The 20,825-nt window shown below is 41.3% G+C and overlaps 2 protein-coding genes across 3 annotated transcripts in view; one reads left to right on the plus strand and one right to left on the minus strand.

The window, feature by feature from the left end:
- FAM81B (family with sequence similarity 81 member B) overlaps positions 1–11,452 on the plus strand; it is a 57,076-nt gene extending 45,624 nt beyond the window's left edge. For both annotated transcript variants that reach the window (XM_066603002.1, XM_066603003.1), the window contains exons 8-9: positions 6,154–6,349; positions 8,377–11,452. In XM_066603002.1, the coding sequence (XP_066459099.1) occupies positions 6,154–6,349; positions 8,377–8,510 (330 nt within the window). In that variant the 3' untranslated portion in view covers positions 8,511–11,452. The remainder of the gene's footprint in view (positions 1–6,153; positions 6,350–8,376) is intronic.
- Positions 11,453–14,566: 3,114 nt separating this feature from the next.
- SKIC3 (SKI3 subunit of superkiller complex) overlaps positions 14,567–20,825 on the minus strand; it is a 114,102-nt gene continuing 107,843 nt past the window's right edge. Inside the window, exons 40-41 of the mRNA XM_066603004.1 lie at positions 18,858–18,981; positions 14,567–14,769 (exon numbers count right to left, since the gene is read on the minus strand). Coding sequence (XP_066459101.1) covers positions 14,692–14,769; positions 18,858–18,981 — 202 coding nt within the window. The 3' untranslated portion in view covers positions 14,567–14,691. The remainder of the gene's footprint in view (positions 14,770–18,857; positions 18,982–20,825) is intronic.

The following is a 20,825-nucleotide window of genomic DNA, read 5'->3' on the forward strand; positions in this document are numbered from 1 at the left end:
ATTATGCGTTGTTGATCTTTTGAGGTCTCATGTTGTTCAATTGATTGCCATAGGTGTATAGTGCCAATGATATATCAAGATGGGTCCAGGTATTGACTAGCGCTAGTTATAGGATTCCACATATACTTGCTGTAAGGTGTATATATGACATATAATTGACACTGTCTCTTAGGGTAAAGCCCTGTTTGTGCACCTACACATGTGGTCACGCGACTACAGGTGGAAGGTCACACTATCAATGGCTATGGCTTGATGATATCCCTCCCGGTTTTTACGGCGGGATCATTGATCCTGAGCCAGATTGGGGTAAAGATAGTGTATTAACTTAAGTGATAACTAGTAATGAGTAGTATAGAACATGTCAGGCACTTTCCAGCGACTGATGCATGTGGGGGAGGTCCGGTGGAGGCTCCGATCACGTGTTCTGCCAGTTGTGAGTGACGTACAGACTGAAGGAGTCCCTTGATACTGCTGGGTTCAGTGGCCGGATTGCGTGGGAGGAGCCGGGTGTGAGCTCCGATCATGTGCTCTGTCAGCTGACTCTGACGTATACATGGGAAACATACAGATTGAACTCTGTGATGTTAAAGACAGGAGTCCCGGACAGAAGTGACGTCATCAATGTGCGACCTCTCCAGTACCCGTCAGGAACACATGTGAGGGTAAATCAAACACTATGGTTGTATTGATTTTGATTATGCTGCACCGGTGATGTGAAACTGATTCACCCAATGGAGGTGGACATGATGTAATGTGATGGTGTTTCTATGTATGTGATTGGTGGAGGCGGAGTTATGGTAACTATTTAATGTTGGCATGTGTGTATGTAACCCAGCACTTGACAAAGACTCTTCTGAGTTGAAACGTTGTGGGCAATAAAGTTTCTCTGGAATTAACCCCTGAGTGCTGCTCTTATCTACTCTTCTTTGCTGTGCCAGGACTGTTGATGTGGTTTGGACTTTGTCAAGTTACAGTAAACTGACATTACCAACCGTTCCCAGTTTTGTTCAGAAAGTTTCCCTGGGTGTGGACTACTTTATTTTGTCAAGTTTCACCGCAGGGGACGGAACGGTGACATCACGTGTGACAAATGGACTCAAGGTAACCCTTGGTTACTGCCCGTGATCTCCCCCAGCAGTAACGTAATTGGGTCCCGAGCTACACCCAGGGGAGGAGATGGTAGAGCCCTGTGACAAGGTCTTCATCTACCCCACTATTAATTCGGCTGTGGACCCGCTCCTTGGACGCTGCATATGTGATTTGAGCCATAACCTTAAATCCACAGCTGACATGAATAACATAGGTTCTATTGTAATGAGATAACAATCAAGGGACTGGATATATTAGAGAGCAACTGGACAGTCAGATCTTGAAATTCATGTGTAGGAAGCAAAACATAATGGAAACATAAAGATGCGAATGACTTTGACAACATCCAAGTGGAGGCTATGCTGTCTGTCCAGATCCCACCAAAGAGCTAATGTAGCACAAATTCCTGAAAAAGTTAATGCAGCCCATGAAAGAGAGGTGTCAGAATACAGTGCATATGGCTTGTGGGAAGAAGACAAGCCGGCACAGGCCGTGTGATAATCTGGGCAATGTTCTGCTGGGAAAGCTTGGGTCCTGGCATTCACGTGAATGATACTTTTGACACATATCACCTACCTAAACATTGTATAAACCAAGTATACCGCTTCATGGCAGCAGTGTTTCCTAATAGCAGTGGTCTTTTTTAGTAGGATAATGTTCCCTGCCACACTCCAAAAATTGTACAGGAATGGTTTGAGGAACCTGACGGGGTTTAGTGTGGTGTTGACTTGGCCTCCAAATGAGCATCTGTAGGATGTACTGGAGAAACAAGTCTGATCCATGAAGGGCCTCCTCACAACTTCCAGGACTTAAATCCAGATTCAACAGGACACGCTTCACAGGTCTTGTTGAGTACATGCCTTAACAGGTGAAAGCTGTTTTGGCAGTATGTGGGGGACCTACAGAATATTAGTGAGATGGCTTTAATGTTTACAGCTCACTGTGGTGTGTATATACACAGGGGGTAGACAAAAATATGTAAACACTGTACGAAATGTATGGAGTTTTAACAATTAGCACTGAGCTGCCCTTTTGACCTCTGCTTGGCTGAGAGGTTTCTCGACAAATTTGTGATTACTTCACCTCTTGCCCTGCTCTGGGTGGTTTTAGGAGCCAGCTGGTAACAGGAACTACGTGGTTCAGACCCCTGACCAATGAAACCTTGTTGCTTTGGCAGATGTTCACATCTGCCCGTCAGCATCTGTGTCATATTACCTCCACTTACATGGGATTATAAATTATATTCCAATAAGACATGTAGAAACTGATTTTAAGGCATGCATTTTGTTTGGTTTCCATAACTTTGTCCATATATATGTATAGATACACTCCTCAATATTGAAATTGCAAAACCGAGAAGGAAAAGTTGTAAAGATATGCAAATGATCAAATTTTCAAGCATGTAGTTCAAATGTGTCCTTCATAGTTATAGACACTTAAAAAATAATAATCTTTATTATTAATCGGCAACAAACCAAGGTGCAGCAAGGTCTGCTGGTGTGACTAGCAACAAACCAAGGTCTTCTGGTGTGACTAGCAACAAACCAAGGTCTGCTGGTGTGTCTAGCAACAAACCAAGGTCTGCTGGTGTGACTAGCAACAAACCAAGGTCTGCTGGTGTGTCTAGCAACAAACCAAGGTCTGCTGGAGTGACTAGCAACAAACCAAGGTCTGCTGGTGTGACTAGCAATAAACCAAGGTGCAGCAATGTCTGCTGGTGTGACTAGCAACAAACCAAGGTGCAGCAAGGTCTGCTGGTGTGACTAGCAACAAACCAAGGGGAAATCATTGCTGTTTTAGCAATATCATTTATAGACCATAGTGTTAACTTTGGCGGTGATTGGCTATAAATATTAATGAGCCAGCTCCGCTAACACTGTGGCCCCCTTCTCTGTGCATCGGAGTTGGCTACCTTCTACCTAGTTCAGTTTACTAACCTATGGACGATCCACTAGCTCCCATGTTTCCCCCAAAATAAGACAGTGTCTTATATTAATCTTTGTTCAAAAAGGTTTAACTTTTTTACATGTATAGCTGCCTGGACACTATTTAAATTGACTTTTTAAAATTAACTGTTAGCAGGGCATAATTTTGGAGTAGGGCTTATATTTCAAGCATCCTCAAAGCCTGAAAAATCATTTTGCATCCTCAAAAATTCTGGAAAATCATGCTATGTCTTATTTTCAGGGTATGTCTTTTCAGGGAAACAGGGTAGTAGCGACACTGCTAATAGTGATTCTATGCGAAAGGTTCCTGATGAAATGTCCATAATCTGACATGGAAACATGTTCGCATTGAACCTTGCATCACCCTTTGATTTATCCAAGCAAGAACCATAGATTAATTGCTCTTGGATTTGCATTTATGATTAGGAGGTATATAGTTCCTGCACCACGCTTGTTCCATCTGATCTTCTGAGAGTAACGAAACGGGTGCTGGTATATACTGGCATATGGAGAAAGGATTTAGTTTATATACGTCTCTGGTCTTTAAGTCCTGCATTCTCACCAATCAGGAATATTTACTCCTGTGCAGGCCTTAGCCTGCTGCGGGTTAATTTTAACCCACTAATTTCCACTCTCTCATAATTAGTTGTGGTTCAGCAAGCCAAAGACCATCACCTCTCCTCCTAAACTGTGGCTCACATCAATCACAGCCCAGTGGAGTCAGAGTTTTGTGTGTCTTTGTAGTTTCGTGTTAGTCTGTCAATGGTAGCCCTCTAAGTTTTAACGAGTTGCTCCATAAAGATTATTATTTTAAGTGTCTATAACTGTGAAGAGCTTAGATAATTGATTATATAGACAATAACTGCCTCAGTGAAAATTGTTATAGTTCCAATGTGTGGCACATGGGAGGGGCTTCAATGGTATAAACGCCAGAACAAATGCAAATTTTTTCAGCCACATGAAACCTCAAATATCGGAACAAATCTTGTGGAAATTTTTGTACGATGCATCCTCTTCATCAACATGCCGATTATTACCACTTGTTGCAAACTGAGCGTGTCAGAATCCTTGAACTAGAGACCTTGGTTTATCACTTCGGCAAATAGCTACCCATATAGACTGAGGTGTCAGCGCTCTTCAACGTTGCGTGTCCCAGTGGTTGGGAGAACAATAACAAACTTGAATGGCCGGAATTAGAAGAATGGTGTGTAATGATCCATTCTACACTGTGAGTGAAATTGCATGTCACATTCCAAGCTTAGAGTGTAGAGCAGTAGCTACATAGGCCATCAGATGGCACGTGCATGACATTGGGCTACGAGCTAGATGGCCAGAGACAGGTGTTCCATTGACCTCACACTACTGCTCTCAAAGGCTATCATTGTGCAGAGCAAGATGGAAATGGGGGTTGAAGTGGAGGTCTATCCACTTCAGTGATGAGTCTTACTTTTGTAAGCCAGAGATTGTTCTGGGGACCTCGTGGTCATCACCATGAAAAGACCTTCATGAGGGAATATCATACTGGTTCTATTACTGGGATTTTGCTGTGGAGTGGCATAATGTGTGGTAGCCGGACCCCTCTAGTCTTCATTCCAGTTACACTAACAGCTCAGCGTCTCAGGAGCTGTTTTTCAACACCATAACTTCAGCCAAATGTTTCTTAAGCAACTGTGAGAAGTCTGTGTGACCTAAACGTGCTACCATGGCCTGCATCGCATTTGGACATGTCTCCCATTGAGCACATCTGGGAAGTCATTGGTCGCAATTGCAAAGGGAGCTGCCAGCAGCCATCTTGATGATTTGCGCGCCGAAGTGCATTCAGTGTGGCAGAACATTTCTCAGAGAGCCATTAATACCCTCATTGATAGCATGCTAAGGTTTGTAAGGGCTTGTAATTCTGCAAGTAGTTCTCATACTCGCTAGTGAAAAAAATCAAGAGGTTTTGAATATTTTGTTTCCCTTTTTTTTCATCCTTTGCATATCATTAACACACCTGTTAATCCTGCGATTTCCATAATTCCAAAACTTTTTTCCTTTTTTGGTGTTCTAATTTCAGTGTTGAGTGCAAAAATAAAGTGTGTGTTATGAAAAAAGTATCACTAACATTCAGTTACTCAAGGCTTGTTAGCTAGTGCTTGACATTTGTTTTGCTTATTAGTTAGATGCACTTTCCTTAATTAAGAGTTTCTGTGACTGTAATGCTTGTTCTCCTAATTGAACATTTCTGAGAAATACATTGTTTTGCCCAATTTTGAACACTGATATATGTTAGTGGTTTGAAATAGCATAATTTATAATGTGCCAGAAATATGATTATTTCAGTAAGTGCATTATTTTCGTTTACAGTACATTAGCAATGCCATTGGTTAATGGAAACTGCTAAATGAATTGGTCAGAGGTGCCAAGGTTTGGAAAATGATAAATTAAGGCATCTGTAGAAAATATTACGACGTTCTTTTTCTCAAATATTTGATTTAGCAGACCTACAACTTGAACATCTTGGGTCCCCCACATACCATTTGAAGCACAAAGGCCCTGATGAGACTGCTAGCTCTGTACCACATATAGTTACAGGGGCTGGACAAAAATATGGAAACACCGTACGAAATGCATGCCTAAAATTACATGTGCTTATAAATCATATTTCAATAACACATATAGAGACCGTTTTTAATGGAGGTAATGTAACAAAGATGCTGTAGGGGCAAAAGAGCACATCTGCCCGAGCAACAAGGTTTGATTTGAGCCCCTCAGCTGTTACCAGTTTGCTTCCAAAACCACCCAGAGCAGGGCAAGAGGTGAAGAAAACACAAATTTGGCAGGAAACCACTCAGCCAAGCAGAGGTCAAAAGAGCAGCTCAGTGTTAATAATTAAAATCCCATGCATTTTATACAGTGTTTCCATATTTTTGTCCACCCCTGTATGCCATTGTAGTTTAGTTTTTAGCAGTGACAACTGGCATATGTAGGAATCATGTATAAAATATCTTACTTTTTGTTTGTTTTAAAGCACATGGAACTCAGGAAACCTTGTAAGACCGCATTGGTTTGTCATGTAGTTCATACCAGTGTACAAAGCAACGTGTTTTCTGTGTATAATGGAGTTTTGCTTTCACAGCTCACTACAGAAAAAAGACTAGAAGAGAATGTACATCACCTGAGCTTGAAAATAGACAACACCGATCATGCACAAAAGCTAGATGTGAAGTTCACCAAGCTGAAAAACACAGAGGCCAAAATGGTTGCAAAAATCACAAAAGTTGAAGGCCAAATCTGGGATGAGATTGAGAATATGAAGAGTGAATACAGAGCAGGCAAGTTACTGTTATTCCTCTTGTATAACAGCTCAGTCATCATCTACTATATCATCATACAGACTGAGGGGGGGAAATATTAATTAAAACAAATTCACACAAGTTTAGTAACTAACATGCATTTAAATGAGTGTGTGGGAGGTGGTATAAGAAGTGTTCTCTCTGATAACTATTGTAAATGGAGCAGAAGTGCTTTTGAGAGCAACCAAGGAAGCCGCTTCATGTGTAGAGTATTTAGATGTTAAACAAAGAAAATGTTCTTTTGCCCACTTTCACACAGCACTATTTGTCAGTATTGGTCAGCAAGTCAAAAGCAGGAGTGGATGCAAAAGTATAATATAGCATTTGTATTTCTTCTCCATTTTGGGTTCATACCTGATTTTGGTTTAAGGCTCTTTTACACACAATGATTATTATTGCACAAAATTTGCTCAAAAGCCGTTTTTAGAGCGATTCATCATTGTGCGCCCATCGGGCACTTACCATGCACTTTTCGCCCATCGCTAACTTCAGGTCTGCATAAAATCCTCATCCCTCATGACGATCAGATAAGACGGACCGCATGCTGTGTTCTCCACGGCAGTGCTGATAACGTTCTTTAACAGCTGTTAACAGCCACTGTAACGCTGGAGAACAATAGTGATGTTTTTAGAGAACAGACCACCTGCTGTTCTCGAAATACATGCAATGAAGTACTAAAGGGCTGATTAAGCCCATTAGTATCTATGCAAAATGATCGCTCAAAACTCTGAGTTTGACAAATTTTTGAGTGATCTTTTGTGTGTGTAAATGAACCCTTAGAAATAGTGTAAGTATTCTAAAATACACAATGAATGGAGACTTTAGTAAAAGCACCCATCTAGCAGTATGTTGGACCTACTTTGGCTTTCAGAGATGCAGCAATTTGTCATGACATCAATTTCCACACCTAGTGGAATCTATCTGCAGGAGTCTTGGCCCATGCGGACAGGAGAGGTTCTTCCAGTTGCCGCAAGTTAGACGGAGGCTCTGAACAACTGACTGGGTTTATTGATTCATGCTGCTTACACCCAATTCTGACCCTTCCATCAGCATGATGCAATAGAAAATTGGATTCATCTGACCAGACCAGAGAATCATAGACCGGTAGAGTTGGAAGGGACCTCCAGGGTCATCTGGTCCAACACCCCCCCCCCCCCCCCCCCGCTCAATGCGGGATCACTAAATCATCCCAGACAAATATTTGTCCAGACTTTGTTTGAACACTTCCATTGAAGGAGAACTCAACACCTCCTGTGGTAACCTGCTCAGTGATCTAACTTCTTAGCTCTATTACTTGCTGGAATCTTGCCTCTCCGTTTCTCTTAGCAATGGCACTTGAACCAATTATCGGCTAAGGTACAACCAGTTGTGCATTTAGACATGTAAGTTGGAGCACCAGCGATTTACTCCACTGCAATTCACTTGAATATATACTGCCTGTTCCTGGAAGGGGATGTGGCATAACTGCACCAGCAAAATTGCCCCAAAGTTTTGTCAGAAAAACAGATGTAAACGAGGCCAACTAATAGGTGGTATAAAGTTAGGCAGAAGTGTCTAAAGATACACCAGATTTATTATCCACCATGAGTCATTCTGATAATTCTGCCACATTTTAAAACTATCTAGTCTAGGTTTACACTATCTAGCTCTTAGACAGTTTTAAGGTAATTTTACATGGTGACACCTGTCAGAAACTTGGTTTTTAGCAGAACTAAAAACCATGCGACTGTTGTGTAATCAGAAGCTGCTCAATGTTTGAGCAAACTCCGGTTTATTGTGAACGGAGGCGAGCAGACTGAGTAGCCAGGGATCGTTCCAATCTCCATCCACTTAAACGAGTATCACTCCTGTTTCAAGCACAGGAGCTATAGTTGTCTGGTACTCCGTGGGACAGCTATTGGACACTTATGTGCCCAACTGTCATCCAGTGTAAAGGCACCTTTAGTAAATCTGCCCCAGTATTCCTTACACCATTTTCTTACACCAATGTTTTGTTTCGGAAGCAGGTTTCCAAGCAATACAGGCATCTCTGAATTCTCTTCAACAAATCCAAGACTCTAAAGTGAAACTGGAAAGCAGAAGATTCCAGAAAGACATCAAGCAAATACGACGGAAAATTGTGGAGCTGAACGATGATTGAGATCTTCTTGGCAATACTAGACCCCGCTAGGATCATTCCGTTCTAGTGACTGTGCCCTGATGCACTTACTATTTGATATACAACTTGTTTGTTATGGAAATCTTCTCTATTTAGTATTTCTCCCTTTACGAAATACAGAAATTTCTGGCAGTGCTACAAAGTCATTATTGTGAAATATTGGAGTGTAATGAAGAGCTACACTGGAATCCATAAAATATTAAGAAAATAAGTGTAAGCATCGCGATGATCATGGTAATATATCAACAGATTAGCAACCTCAAACCGCTTGACTTCAATTTATTCCTCAGTAGAACAATAAATGAATAGAGCTACTTAACTCTAAAGATGGCCTGAGGAAGGACGTAGGTAGTGGCAGCAACAGATGACAGTTTTCACTCCAGTGAAGCTGTTTAAACAGTTCCTTTTAAAAAAACGTTGCTGTGTGTGCCATAAATTAACCCCTTCAGATCGTGGGCCTTTTTTTTTCCTCCTCACTTTCAAAAAATCATGACTTACTTTTTTCCGTCTACATAGCTGTCTGAGGGCTTGTTTTGCCTGGTACTAATTAATGTACCATGCAGTGGACTTTAAGAAAAAAAAAAAACTTTAAAAAAAAGTGATATTTGTGAAAAAACAAACACAATTTTGCCATCTGGGGGAGGGATATTATTTGTACAGTGTACACACTGTGGATCAATACAACTACAACAAGACCCAAGTTTATTTGTGTTGCCATCTTTTGACCACCACAGCTTTTATCTTTCCATCCACGGGGCTGTGTGGGGGCTTGTTTTTCGTGGGACAACCTGTGGTTTCTAATGATACCATTTTGGAGTACATACAATTTTTTGATCACCATTTATTACATTTTTTCTTGGGAGATGGTGACCAAAAAAGTGCAATTCTGGCATTTGTATAATTTTTCTTCTGATGACGTGCACCATGCAGGATAATTAATGTGCTATTTTGATAACTGAACTTTTATGGGCGTGGTGAGACCAAGTATGGTTGGTTTACATTTTTTAAAATTACAAATACAGGAAATGTTGTTTTTTTCTTTAACTATCAATATAGTTTTTTAACAATAATTTTAATATTCATGCAGTGCTTATAGAGCACTTGAGCTTGAAATCATTTGATTGCTTGTACCATATACTGTAATGCTTCAGTACTGCAGTACATGGTATTTCTGCCGCCATTGTATTAAAATAAGCTATAGACCTGTTATAATAGGCAAAAATACATAGCAGCCCTGGGGTCTTTCAGAAAGCCCTTGACTACCATGACAACCAAACAGCACCTTGCGATCTGATCACTAAGGGGCATTTGAGACCCCTGAACTCCAATCGGGGGATTTAAATGCTGCGGTTAGAACTGACATTGGCATTTAAAGGGTGAACAACAGCGATCAGTATGAGCATCAAAGACAACTGGCACACACTGTATATGGCGCAGACTTGGCTTCTGGACCTGCTCAATATAAACCATGCCACCAGAGGGTATACAATTACCACCTTTAGCATCAGGGGCACTGACTACAGGGGTGTCATTCTCATACTTACACCTTCCCTACCATTCTACTGCTGTCAGCTGTATACAAAGACTGGCGGTTTGCAGGTGGACTACTTATGCTTGGAAAATAGGACTAGTCTTCATTAAAGAGCTTATCCCAAGATAGACTTCCATTGTCTATCCATAGGATAACTGATAAGTCTGATCGGTGGGGGTCTCACTGCTAAGATCCCCACCAATCCTGAGAAGAGAGGTCCATGTCTCCCCTTCTTCTCGAAGCAGAGGCGCTGCATGCCCTGCACTGAGGAGGAGAATGAATGCAGCACTTGTCAAACATGAGCGATGCCACTGCATTCATCTTCTATGGGGTGGATACAGATGGTCAAGCTCTTGTATCAAGGTATTTCTGTCAGCCACCTTGAAATAAATGAAGCAATTAAGCGGCCCTGTGCATTTGCGACCAACGCTCCATTAAGGCCTAATGCCCACGGCCGGGTTGAATTCTGCCTGCGAAATATCGTAGCAAAATCAGACTCGGCGCCCCCCCCCCCCCCCAGAAACCCCATACTCACCTCTACAGATCCGCAGCGAGTGTCTCTGCCAGCAAGCATACGCAGTGAAGTGCATGAAACGCGGGTGCGGTGACACGATTTCCCGCAATACTTCCCCTGTGCTCACAGCAGAAGTATTGCGGGACGGACAGTTTTCATTGACTACAATGGAAGCCAGCTGTGTGTTTGTGCTTTGTGCACATTAATGAGACATATTTTTCATAATTCTCTCCCTTTTTATATGTAAGTACTGCAGTAATTGTTGATATAGGGTGTTTTCGGGACTGGATTTGAGTCACCAGTGTTGATTTAGCAGTGGGTGTTGTGAATGAAATACAAATTAAGAAAACGATGCAAGGTGTCATTTTAGTATTGAAGATGTGACAATAGCTGAAAAGTGCGTGCTATGCCAGTGTATGTATTAAGTAGTGATCACAAAGGGACTCGTGATTGCAGTCTTTGATATGAACCTATTCATTATACAGCCATTAGTTTCCTTTCTATAATATATAAAGTGTGAGTTTGCAGTGGTTACACAAACCTTTCCTCATGTGTTCCTACTTCCATGTGTATTCCAACGAACGACATTGATGCCATATATCAGGCAAACGCCTATGAAATGAAAAAGGAAACCACATACCAAATTACACAAGTTAAAAATTGCGTTGCTGTCCCATGGTCGACAAAACCCACGGGGATACAAATATACTATTTCAAAAATACCCGTCGCTGTCTTTTCTTGTAACTAAACGTCTATATTGGTCTTAGTCATAGCACGACTGTGACTTACTATGACTAAGAGCACCGTAGCATGAGACATGTAAGCGAATAATTGCTTGTATATGCTTGAAGTCTAATAAAGAAGTTTTACTCAAGGAATGAGAGTGTGTTGGACACGTATTTCTGAAGAAATGCTCAAATTATTGGAAGCCACTTCGCTTAACCCCTTAAGAACCAGGCACCCTTTAGCAATTTTACCAATGCGGTGGTTTTAACTGCACTATTTTTTTTTCAGCTACCAAAATTATTTTTGCAGGCTTTTTCCCATCACAGGGGAAGAAAAATGCTTTAAAAAAAATTAATTATAATTTAGTTTATTTTTAATATTAGTATAGTTATTCAAAAATAAAGTACGTGAATAGTTTCATTTTAATATATAATTCATATAGTTTTGGATCACAGGGCGCATATGGTGACGGTTTTGGTTGGCATCGGGTCGTTTTTTTTTTACATGTATTTTTATTTTATGCTGTAATTTTTTAATTTATTTTTATAACAAGTTTTTAAAAAATTTTTTTTAAACATCTATACCCACCATGACATCGTATAAGACCTCTGGGAGTTATTCACATGGTCTTTCTTTTAAATTTCACACTGGATGGGGAATCCATAGGAGCCCCAGTTACAGGCAAAAACATCAAGTCACATGATTGCCGGGTCAAATAGCGGAAGTGACACTTCCGCTTTCTCTATTTACTACATAGCACTCAGTGCTTCTGCCTTCTCCTCTGGGTCCTCGGCCATGACTAACATCCAACTGAAAGAATGTCTCAAGTGGGAGACAAGGTTTCTATACCGGGCCCAGTGTTCAACATTTTTATAAATGATATAGAGGAGGGAATTCAGGGGAAACTGATTAGGTTTGCAGACGACACAAAGCTAGGAAGGATGGCTAACACTGGAGAAGAGAGAGCATTCAAAAAGATCTGGACAAATGAACAGTGGGCGGCGACTAAAGATGATCGCTCAAAATTTGTCAAACTGACAGCTTTGAGCGATCATTTTGCATTAGGTACTAAATGATGATAATTAGCTGCTAATGTCCATTAGTAGCTAATTAAAATCATTTGCATGTTAATCAGCTCCCAGGAGATGAATTTACAGAACAGCAGGTGGTCTGTTCTTTAAATACATGTCCATTGTTCTCCTCTGGGCTGCTGAATAAAAACTATGTTATCGGTGCTGCCCGCTGAGAACTCAGCATGCGGTCCCTCTCATCAGGGATGATGGCTTTTATGCTGAGCTGAACTCAGCAATGGACAAAGAATGTACGGTAAGTGCAGGATGGGCACACATTTTAGACACAAAGATGATCGTTCAAAAGCTGCTGTTTAAACAAATTTTGAGCGATAATTGTTGTGTGTAAAACCACCTTAACACAGTGGTATTTAACAAAGAGAAATGCAAAGCCCTGCATCTAGGCAAGCAAAATGCACATAAAAAAGGGAGGAATTGGGATAAGCAGCAGCACATGTGAAAAAGAAAAGACTAGGGTATACTAATAGTTCATAGACTGAACATGAGTCAACAGTGTGATGCAGTAGCAAAAAAGGCAAACACAATTCTGGGATGTATTAGGATAAGCATAGAGTCTAGATCACGTGAGGTAATTATCCCCCTAAACACTTCATTGATCAGACCTCATCTGGAATACTGTGTCCCGTTCTGGGCATCGCAATTTAAAAAAAGACATCGATCAACTGGAGCAAGCTCAGAGAAGAGTTACCAAGATGGTGAGTGGTCTGCAAACAATGTCCTATGAGAAATGGTTAAAGAATCTGGGAATGTTTAGTTTTCCAAAAAAAAGAAGGCTGAGAAGAGACTTCACAGCGGTCTACAAAAGCTGAAGGGCTGTCACAGTGCAGAGGGATCAGCCCTATTCTCATTTGCACAAGGAAAGGCAAGAAGCAATGGGATGAAACTGAAAGGGAGGAGACACTGATTAGATATTAGAAAAAAAAAATCATTCTGACAGTGAGGGTGATTAATGGGTGGAACAGGTTACCATGGGAGGTGGCGAGTTCTCCTTCTTCTTCGATGGAAGTCTTCAAACAGAGGCTGGGATAATTTAGTGAATCCTGCATGACCCCGATGTCCGTGGAGGTCCCTTTCAAATCTACAATTTTATGGGGGCTTGACCTGCTACTGCTACACTGCACCTGCCAGAGAGAAACGGACTCTCACAGAGACTGCCTGCTGGTAAAAGTTCTTGTTTACTATTTTATGGCTACTGGAATTACATCTACACTGCACAGTACTACTCTAGTGCCCTCCCTGGTTATGTTATTTCTCCCTTTTTGTGTGTTATATACAGAGAGTAGATTATGCAATCTTCTCCGTGCAAAGAGTATATTAGATATCATAACAGGAGGCTTCTTCCATCAGCTCAGAGTGAACTGAAAACAGAGCTACCACCCACAGAGGGAAAAATGGTGATAAATGCAGAAAACAAGTAATATAATGACCAGAAATAGGGTTACACCTCATGAACACACACGGCAGCTTATTCTGAAAAGCTGGGTACCACTGACAATTAATGCGTTATATACCGCACCATTCATTTACGTGATTTGTAACAATTCTACAGTGTGAAATGTAAAGTTAAAGTTTGCCACATCTGTACCCAAAGTATAGGGTAACCCCTTTAAAATCAGGGAGTACACTTTATGTGAAGATGGCATACTTGTTTACCAGTATTGATTATGTTTCTATCTGAATATACAGATGTAGCAAATGTCAACTTGGCATTTAGAGCATTATGAAAACAATCACAATTAGAGATGAGCGAACGTACTCGTTACGAGTACTTACGCACCCGAGTACCGCCGTTTTCGAGTACTGCAGTACTCGGGCGTAAAGATTCGGGGGGCGCCGTGGCGGCACGGGGGGTAGCAGTGGGGAGTGGGGGGGAGAGGGAGAGAGAGAGGGCTCCCCCCTGTTCCCCGCGGCTCCCCCCCCGCACCGCCGCGCCTCTCCCCGCCCCCCGGCACCCCCCGAATCTTTACGCCCGAGTACTGAAGTACTCAAAAATGGCGGTACTCGGGTGCGTAAGTACTCGTTACGAGTACGTTCGCTCATCTCTAATCACAATGTAATACAATACTGTTAATCGAGTTATCATGATGCGCCAGTCATGTTAACAACTGCCACGGCTGTACAGTATATACTGGATATAAATTAGCAATTACTGATGAACACATAAATTTTCTGTAATTTTGGCAAAGCTAAAAACAAAGTGCAGAGTATTATTTGGGGGCTGGATGCTGTAAGTTTTATTAAGCAACACATTGATAACTTTAAGAAAACAGAAAACAAAAATCTGTAATCTCTTCAGAAGTCTATGACCCTTCAGACAGTTGCTTGTGGAGTTCAAGAACTCTCTCATCTTCATGGATTTTGGCATTTTGTAAGAGTACCTTAAAAACAGAACAAATTAATAATAAAACAGAGTGTAACATGGATATCCTGAAACTTCACAGGGGGAAAAAAACTTTATCATCATTTTATTAACATTCAACTACTTGATCATAATGAAAAAAATAATTGCAATACAGAAATACACTGCTCAAAAAATGAAGGGAACACTTAACTTTGTTTATTTACTCATTCAGTCAGCACATTATAACCCAAAGTCACTTAACCCCTCAAGGACCAGGCTGTTTTGATCCTAAAAGACCAGACACTTTTTAGGGATTTTACCCATGTGGTTTTACGGCCCCTTTTTTGTCGTTTAGCTACCAAAATTATTTTTGCTGTTTTTTCCCCCCGTGACATATAGGGCGATTTTTAAAAATATCTTTCTTACTGACTTTTTTACCGTTTCTTAGTTTTATAAGAGGCAAAAAGCTAAAATTATGATTTTTTTTTTACATTTATACATTTTTTTTCTAAATTAGTATATTTACACTAAAACAAAGTATAGGAATGTGTTTCTCATTTTGTTTCGGACATTTTGCTTTATAATATGCATGGTTTTGGATCACAGAGCTCATACGGCGACGGTTTTGGTTGGCGTCGGCTTTGGGTCTTTTTCAGTTTTTATGTATATTTTTATTTTATTCTGTAATTTTTTTACCATCTATGAACCTCATGACGTCATATACGACCTCTGGGGGTCATTCACATGGTTTGTTTTTACTACACACTTTTCCACTATAGCTAGAGCATCCATAGGTACCCCAATTACAGGGGAAAACATTCCCCCTGTAATGACAATAGTCACTAACAGAGCTGATTTGGGTCTGCTAGGACCCTGCAGCAATGCTGTAACAGGGAGATCCAGCAGTGAACATCAGCTCGCGTAGTGGAAGAAACACTTCCACTTTTTAGTACATAGCGCTCAATGAGCGCTATGTACCATGGAAAGGAGAAGGCAGATGTGATTAAACACAGTTTCTCCCTTCTCCGAGTTCTCAGCTGTGACTAACAGCTGACAACCCAACCTGATCCTGCTTCATTGCAGGAGCAGAGACTTTAATCCAGCGCTGTACATCTGCAATCTGGTGGGATTAAAGCCCAGGATCAAACACTGTAAATTTACAGTGCTTGGTTCTTAAGAGGTTAAACTTCAGAGACATCAATCTGTCCAGTCAGGAAACATAAGCATTTGTGAATCAACTTCATCTGCACTGGTGCAAATGAAAGTGACGACAGATGCGCGTGAATGGCAACAACAAGACACCCCCAAAAAGGGAATGGTTTTGTAGCTTGTGACGACAGACAACTACGCTTTCCTTATCCTTCCTAACCGATTCCTCTGTAGTTCTGCATTTGGCTAACGTCCTTGTAACTACTGGTAGCATGAGGTAGTACCTACACAGCTCAATTAGGTTGTAACGTTAGTCCTGCTCCTCTAGGATGCTACATCCATACATGCCTTCACAAGAAGATTCACTCTGTCTCGAGTATGGGGCAGATATGAGGACACCGGCCATAGGGCTATAGAAGACATCAACCCAGCATCAGGACTTGTATTTACTCCTTGGTGCAAGGGGGAACAGGAGGAGCACTGTTAGAGCCTTACAAAATGACTTTCATTGGGCTCATGGTCTGAATGTTTCTGACCAAACTGTCCAAACAATCTCCCTGAGGGTGATGTGATGGCCCAAAGTCTTGTAGTGACACCTGTGCTCACAGACCAGAACCGTGTAGCCTGATTGACATTTGTCAGAGGACACCAGAATTGACAGGTCCACTATTGGAGCCCCATTCTCTTCAAAGATGAGAGGAGGTTCACATTGAGTACATCTTTTGTTCACAGAGATCCAACGTGTGATTTAAGTGTTCCCTTAATTTATTTAAGTGGTGTATATACAGTATACATTTAATATCCAACCCCCTGCTACCCCTGCCCACAATGGAGAAGAGAAAAAATATTATATGCACTCTTTGACATAAATAAATAAATCAAGCCCCTAGAAGAAATTGTCGTTTTGCTGCAAAATTCAGCATACAGGTACAGATATGTAAGTGATTAGAGATGTGGGGTGATTAGATGAACGATCTTGCCACTTGAGGCCCTGAAAGTGGTTCCACCTTTGGCCTATAAAAAGGTCAAACAGAGGCTTATTTGTATAGTGGACCTTTTTTTACGTCTGTGTAGAGCTTCCCTTCATGCCCGCCTGTACCTCATCTTGTACCCAAGCTAAAGGCGGTACAACAGGGTACTAGACCCTCCATGCCTGCCCGTATCACATCTTGTATCCAAGCTAGGGCAGTAAGACAGGGTACTAGAGCCTCCATGCCTGCCCGTATCACATCTTGTATCCAAGCTAGAGGCGGTACAACAGGGTACTAGACCCTCCATGCCTGCCCGTATCACATCTTGTATCCAAGCTAGGGCAGTAAGACAGGGTACTAGAGCCTCCATGCCTGCCCGTATCACATCTTGTATCCAAGCTAGAGGCGGTACAACAGGGTACTAGACCCTCCATGCCTGCCCGTATCACATCTTGTATCCAAGCTAGGGCAGTAAGACAGGGTACAGTCTGAACACAAGCCAATGATTGAACGACTAATGAGCGTTGTTCGCTTTCAATCATTTTATGCAGGAATGAAAACCATCATTGGCTCGTTTACTTATCGATCAGTTTAAACGCCGATTGTTCAGTTGTTCTCATTCACTTATACTGCGAATGTGAAAGACTGAACGATGCTCCTTCGAATGATGCCTTTACCTGTCTAAACAGGCTGCAAGAGAGCGAACGAGTTAGCGGTGACATCACTCGCTCAAACGAGAATCGGCTCATGGGAAAGGACCGTATTAAAGAAAGGTCTCATCTCCTTGTTACCAGGGCTGGGTTTATTGTCTGGATTAAAGTACAATACAAGAAACATCTGTGCTGGTTGTAAGTTATATAACTTTCTCATTAATTAAGTGTTCCACGTTCTCATCATTTTTAAGACCTACAGGCCGGTAGTAAATAAGATCGCGCTTGTTTACAACCAGAGACTAAACGTCCTTATGGCGCTTTCACTGAGCGTTTGATACAATCATTCGGTGAAAGCAGGCTTTTATAAACTAAATATATCTTTCTCCTTTTGTTACAATGTATCAGTGAAGGAAGTACAAGTTGTTTTGCTCTTGGGGGATTGCCCAGACTGGACACAATTGGTATAAAACTCTCAACATCTGATTAAAAACCGGTTAAACCCCACTACAGAGTGAAAAGTGCTATTTGCCATTTAACTAGTCCAGTGGATATAATGAGCAGGGCTGCTCAAAAGGAATTAGTTTAACATAATTGATACTTAAGCTTTTAACTCTTATGCTTTAAGGGCAGCAGTGTAAATCACCATAGCATTATGTGCAGCTTATGCATTTTTATTCTATAAAGGCCTTTAGAAAACAAATAATTCTTTTGCAGCCCCAAGATCTTACTAGAGAAAGGAGCTAGTGGAATTATTAGGCTGCAATCAGTGGCTTTCTGATAACCTGTAATTTGTTGTGACTTTATGTATGGTATGTGGGTGGTTCTGCTGAATCTATTTAAGGGCACTGCATACTGGCATTGGTATACACACACTTACAAAGCAGTACCTTACATGAAGCCGTTGGGAACAGTGACATAATAACCATGTAAAGATGTCCAATTGGGAGCAATTATATTAAATATGTGCACACATGTCAGTGTCCCAAGATCCGAGAAGGTGACTCACTAAAGCCAGCCGAAGCATAAGTACCAAGAAAGGGTGATACAAGTGAAAGCTCCAGCAATTTTAGGATGTCTTATTCCCCCAGTAGATGGAACGTGTCACATATAGGATAATAACTAGGAAATAATTTTAGTGTAAAGAATGTGAACGTTCATTCATGGAGCTGCGGGAGCTGACATCAAAAGCAATTAAGTCATCTGTGAAGTACAATAAGCAGTTGTCAGACGACTATATGAGCCTGTCTATGGTGACTTGATTATGACATATTCGAGTGACATTAGTAATTAATGTTTTTATAAATGTGACATGACTGGAACAATCAATTACTAAAGCAAGAATGCAGACTTACTTCTATCAGCTGATCGTCGTTTTTGGCATGTAAATGCCTTAAGAGATACCAGCGGCCAACAGAGGCGATAGTCTCACTGCAACTTCCATGATAAACCACTTTCTCCAAAAGCTGTCGGGTTTTCCTGGAGGAAAAAAAACAAGACAATTACTAATTTTTAGTTATAGAGTTGCCCGAAATCAGAAAATGAGGCCTTTTTTTCATAAACAGCACCACTTGTGCATACAGGCAGTGTCTGGTATTACAGACAGGTAAAAGGTTACAAAATCATCTCCAACAATCCACAGTAAGGGTCCTTTTAGACGAGCCGCTTCTCATTTGCATGAGCGAACAAGCAAGTGACGTCACGGCTAGTTCGTACGCTCTTGTGCAGTCCGTTTAGACAGGCAGATTCATCATTGACTCATTCAACAAGAATCATTTGGTATCGTTCAGGATTTCACATTAGTACGGTAAGTGATTCTCCGCGGGCAGCGCTGATCATATTGTTTCAGCCGCTGTTCTAACAGATTACAATGGAGCTGTATGCAGATAACAGACCACCTGCTGTTATTTGCATACAGTAAATGGAGGCTCATTTACATGCAAAATGAAGCTAATAAGCTGCTAATAGGCATTACTGCCCTGTACTAGCTTATGCAAAATGATCGCTTAAACTGTCATTCAAGCTATCTTTTGAACTAATTTTGAGCGCTCATCTTTGCATGTAAATGGGGCTTAAGACAGATTGTGTACAAATAGAGGAAATTCAAGACCATTATTACCCTCCCCAGGAGTGGTCGACTAACCAAGATAACGCAAAGAGCTAGGCGTATAATAATCTTTGTTTATATAGCACCAACATACTCCGCAGCGCTTACAAAAAAATGGGGATACAGAATGACAAAAGTACAAAAACCACGGTTACATCTAGTAATAAACTGATTGAGACAGTGGGGGTGAGGGTCCTGCTCCAACGAACTTACATACTACAAATAATGGGGTGATACAGAAGGTAAAGAGGCTGTAAAAGAAGGTGATACAGAAGGTAAAAGGGGATGTTGCACGGCATGGTGAGGTGGAGAGTGTGGGATGCTATACACATAGACAATGCTAAAAAACATATACCACTCTAGGGCACACCTGACATAGAACAAAAACAAAACCAACAACAGGTAGCATGCTAGATGGGTTGGTGGCCAAATTATTATTATTAGGCTACTAACATCCATATTATATTGAGCCTATTAATTTAGGAAGAGCTATTTACACTATTTGGCCACTGGGGGCATTAGTGCACGGCCCCACAGTAACCTTGTTTGGAGTATATGTGAGTTGGTTGCCAATATTACAATCTAATTTGGCCACCAACCCATCTAGCATGCTACCCGTTGTTGGTTTTTTTTCTTGTTCTATGTCAGGTGTGCCCTAGAGTGGTATATGTTTTTTAGCATTCTATAATAAAATTCTTTATTTTAATCAGTCTAAACTGTGAAGAGCTCCAAGATTACTGTTAGACTACTGCCCCAGTGAATTAGTTTCTTTATACACATGGACAATGATTAGACTTAAGCCGTATAGTGGCTGAATTGGTATGACTGCAAGGGGCGGTTGGTTGCGGCTAGCAGGGATTGCAGTCACTAGGACAGGGAGCATGTTATCAGGTGGAGTACAGAGGGGTTTGGTTTAGGGGATATGGTATGCCTCTCTGAAGAGGTGCGTTTTTAGAGCATGCCTGAAATTTTGTGTGTCAGGGTATGCCCAGATAGTTTGGAGTAGCGCGTTCCAGAGGACTGGTGCTGCTCTGGAGAAGTCTTGGAGGCGGGAATGAGAGGTTCGAGTTAAAGGGGCACTCAGTCTGATTTCGTTAGTGGAGCGGAGGGCCCGGGCTGGGTGGTGGATTGAGATGAGGGATGCAATGTAGGGTCCAGGAGATCACAAAGGAACCCAAGGTAATCTCAAAGGCCTTTCTCACATTAGCTAATGCTA

Source organism: Eleutherodactylus coqui, chromosome 5, assembly GCF_035609145.1.
Source record: "Eleutherodactylus coqui strain aEleCoq1 chromosome 5, aEleCoq1.hap1, whole genome shotgun sequence".
In the NCBI taxonomy this organism is placed as follows: domain Eukaryota; kingdom Metazoa; phylum Chordata; class Amphibia; order Anura; family Eleutherodactylidae; genus Eleutherodactylus; species Eleutherodactylus coqui.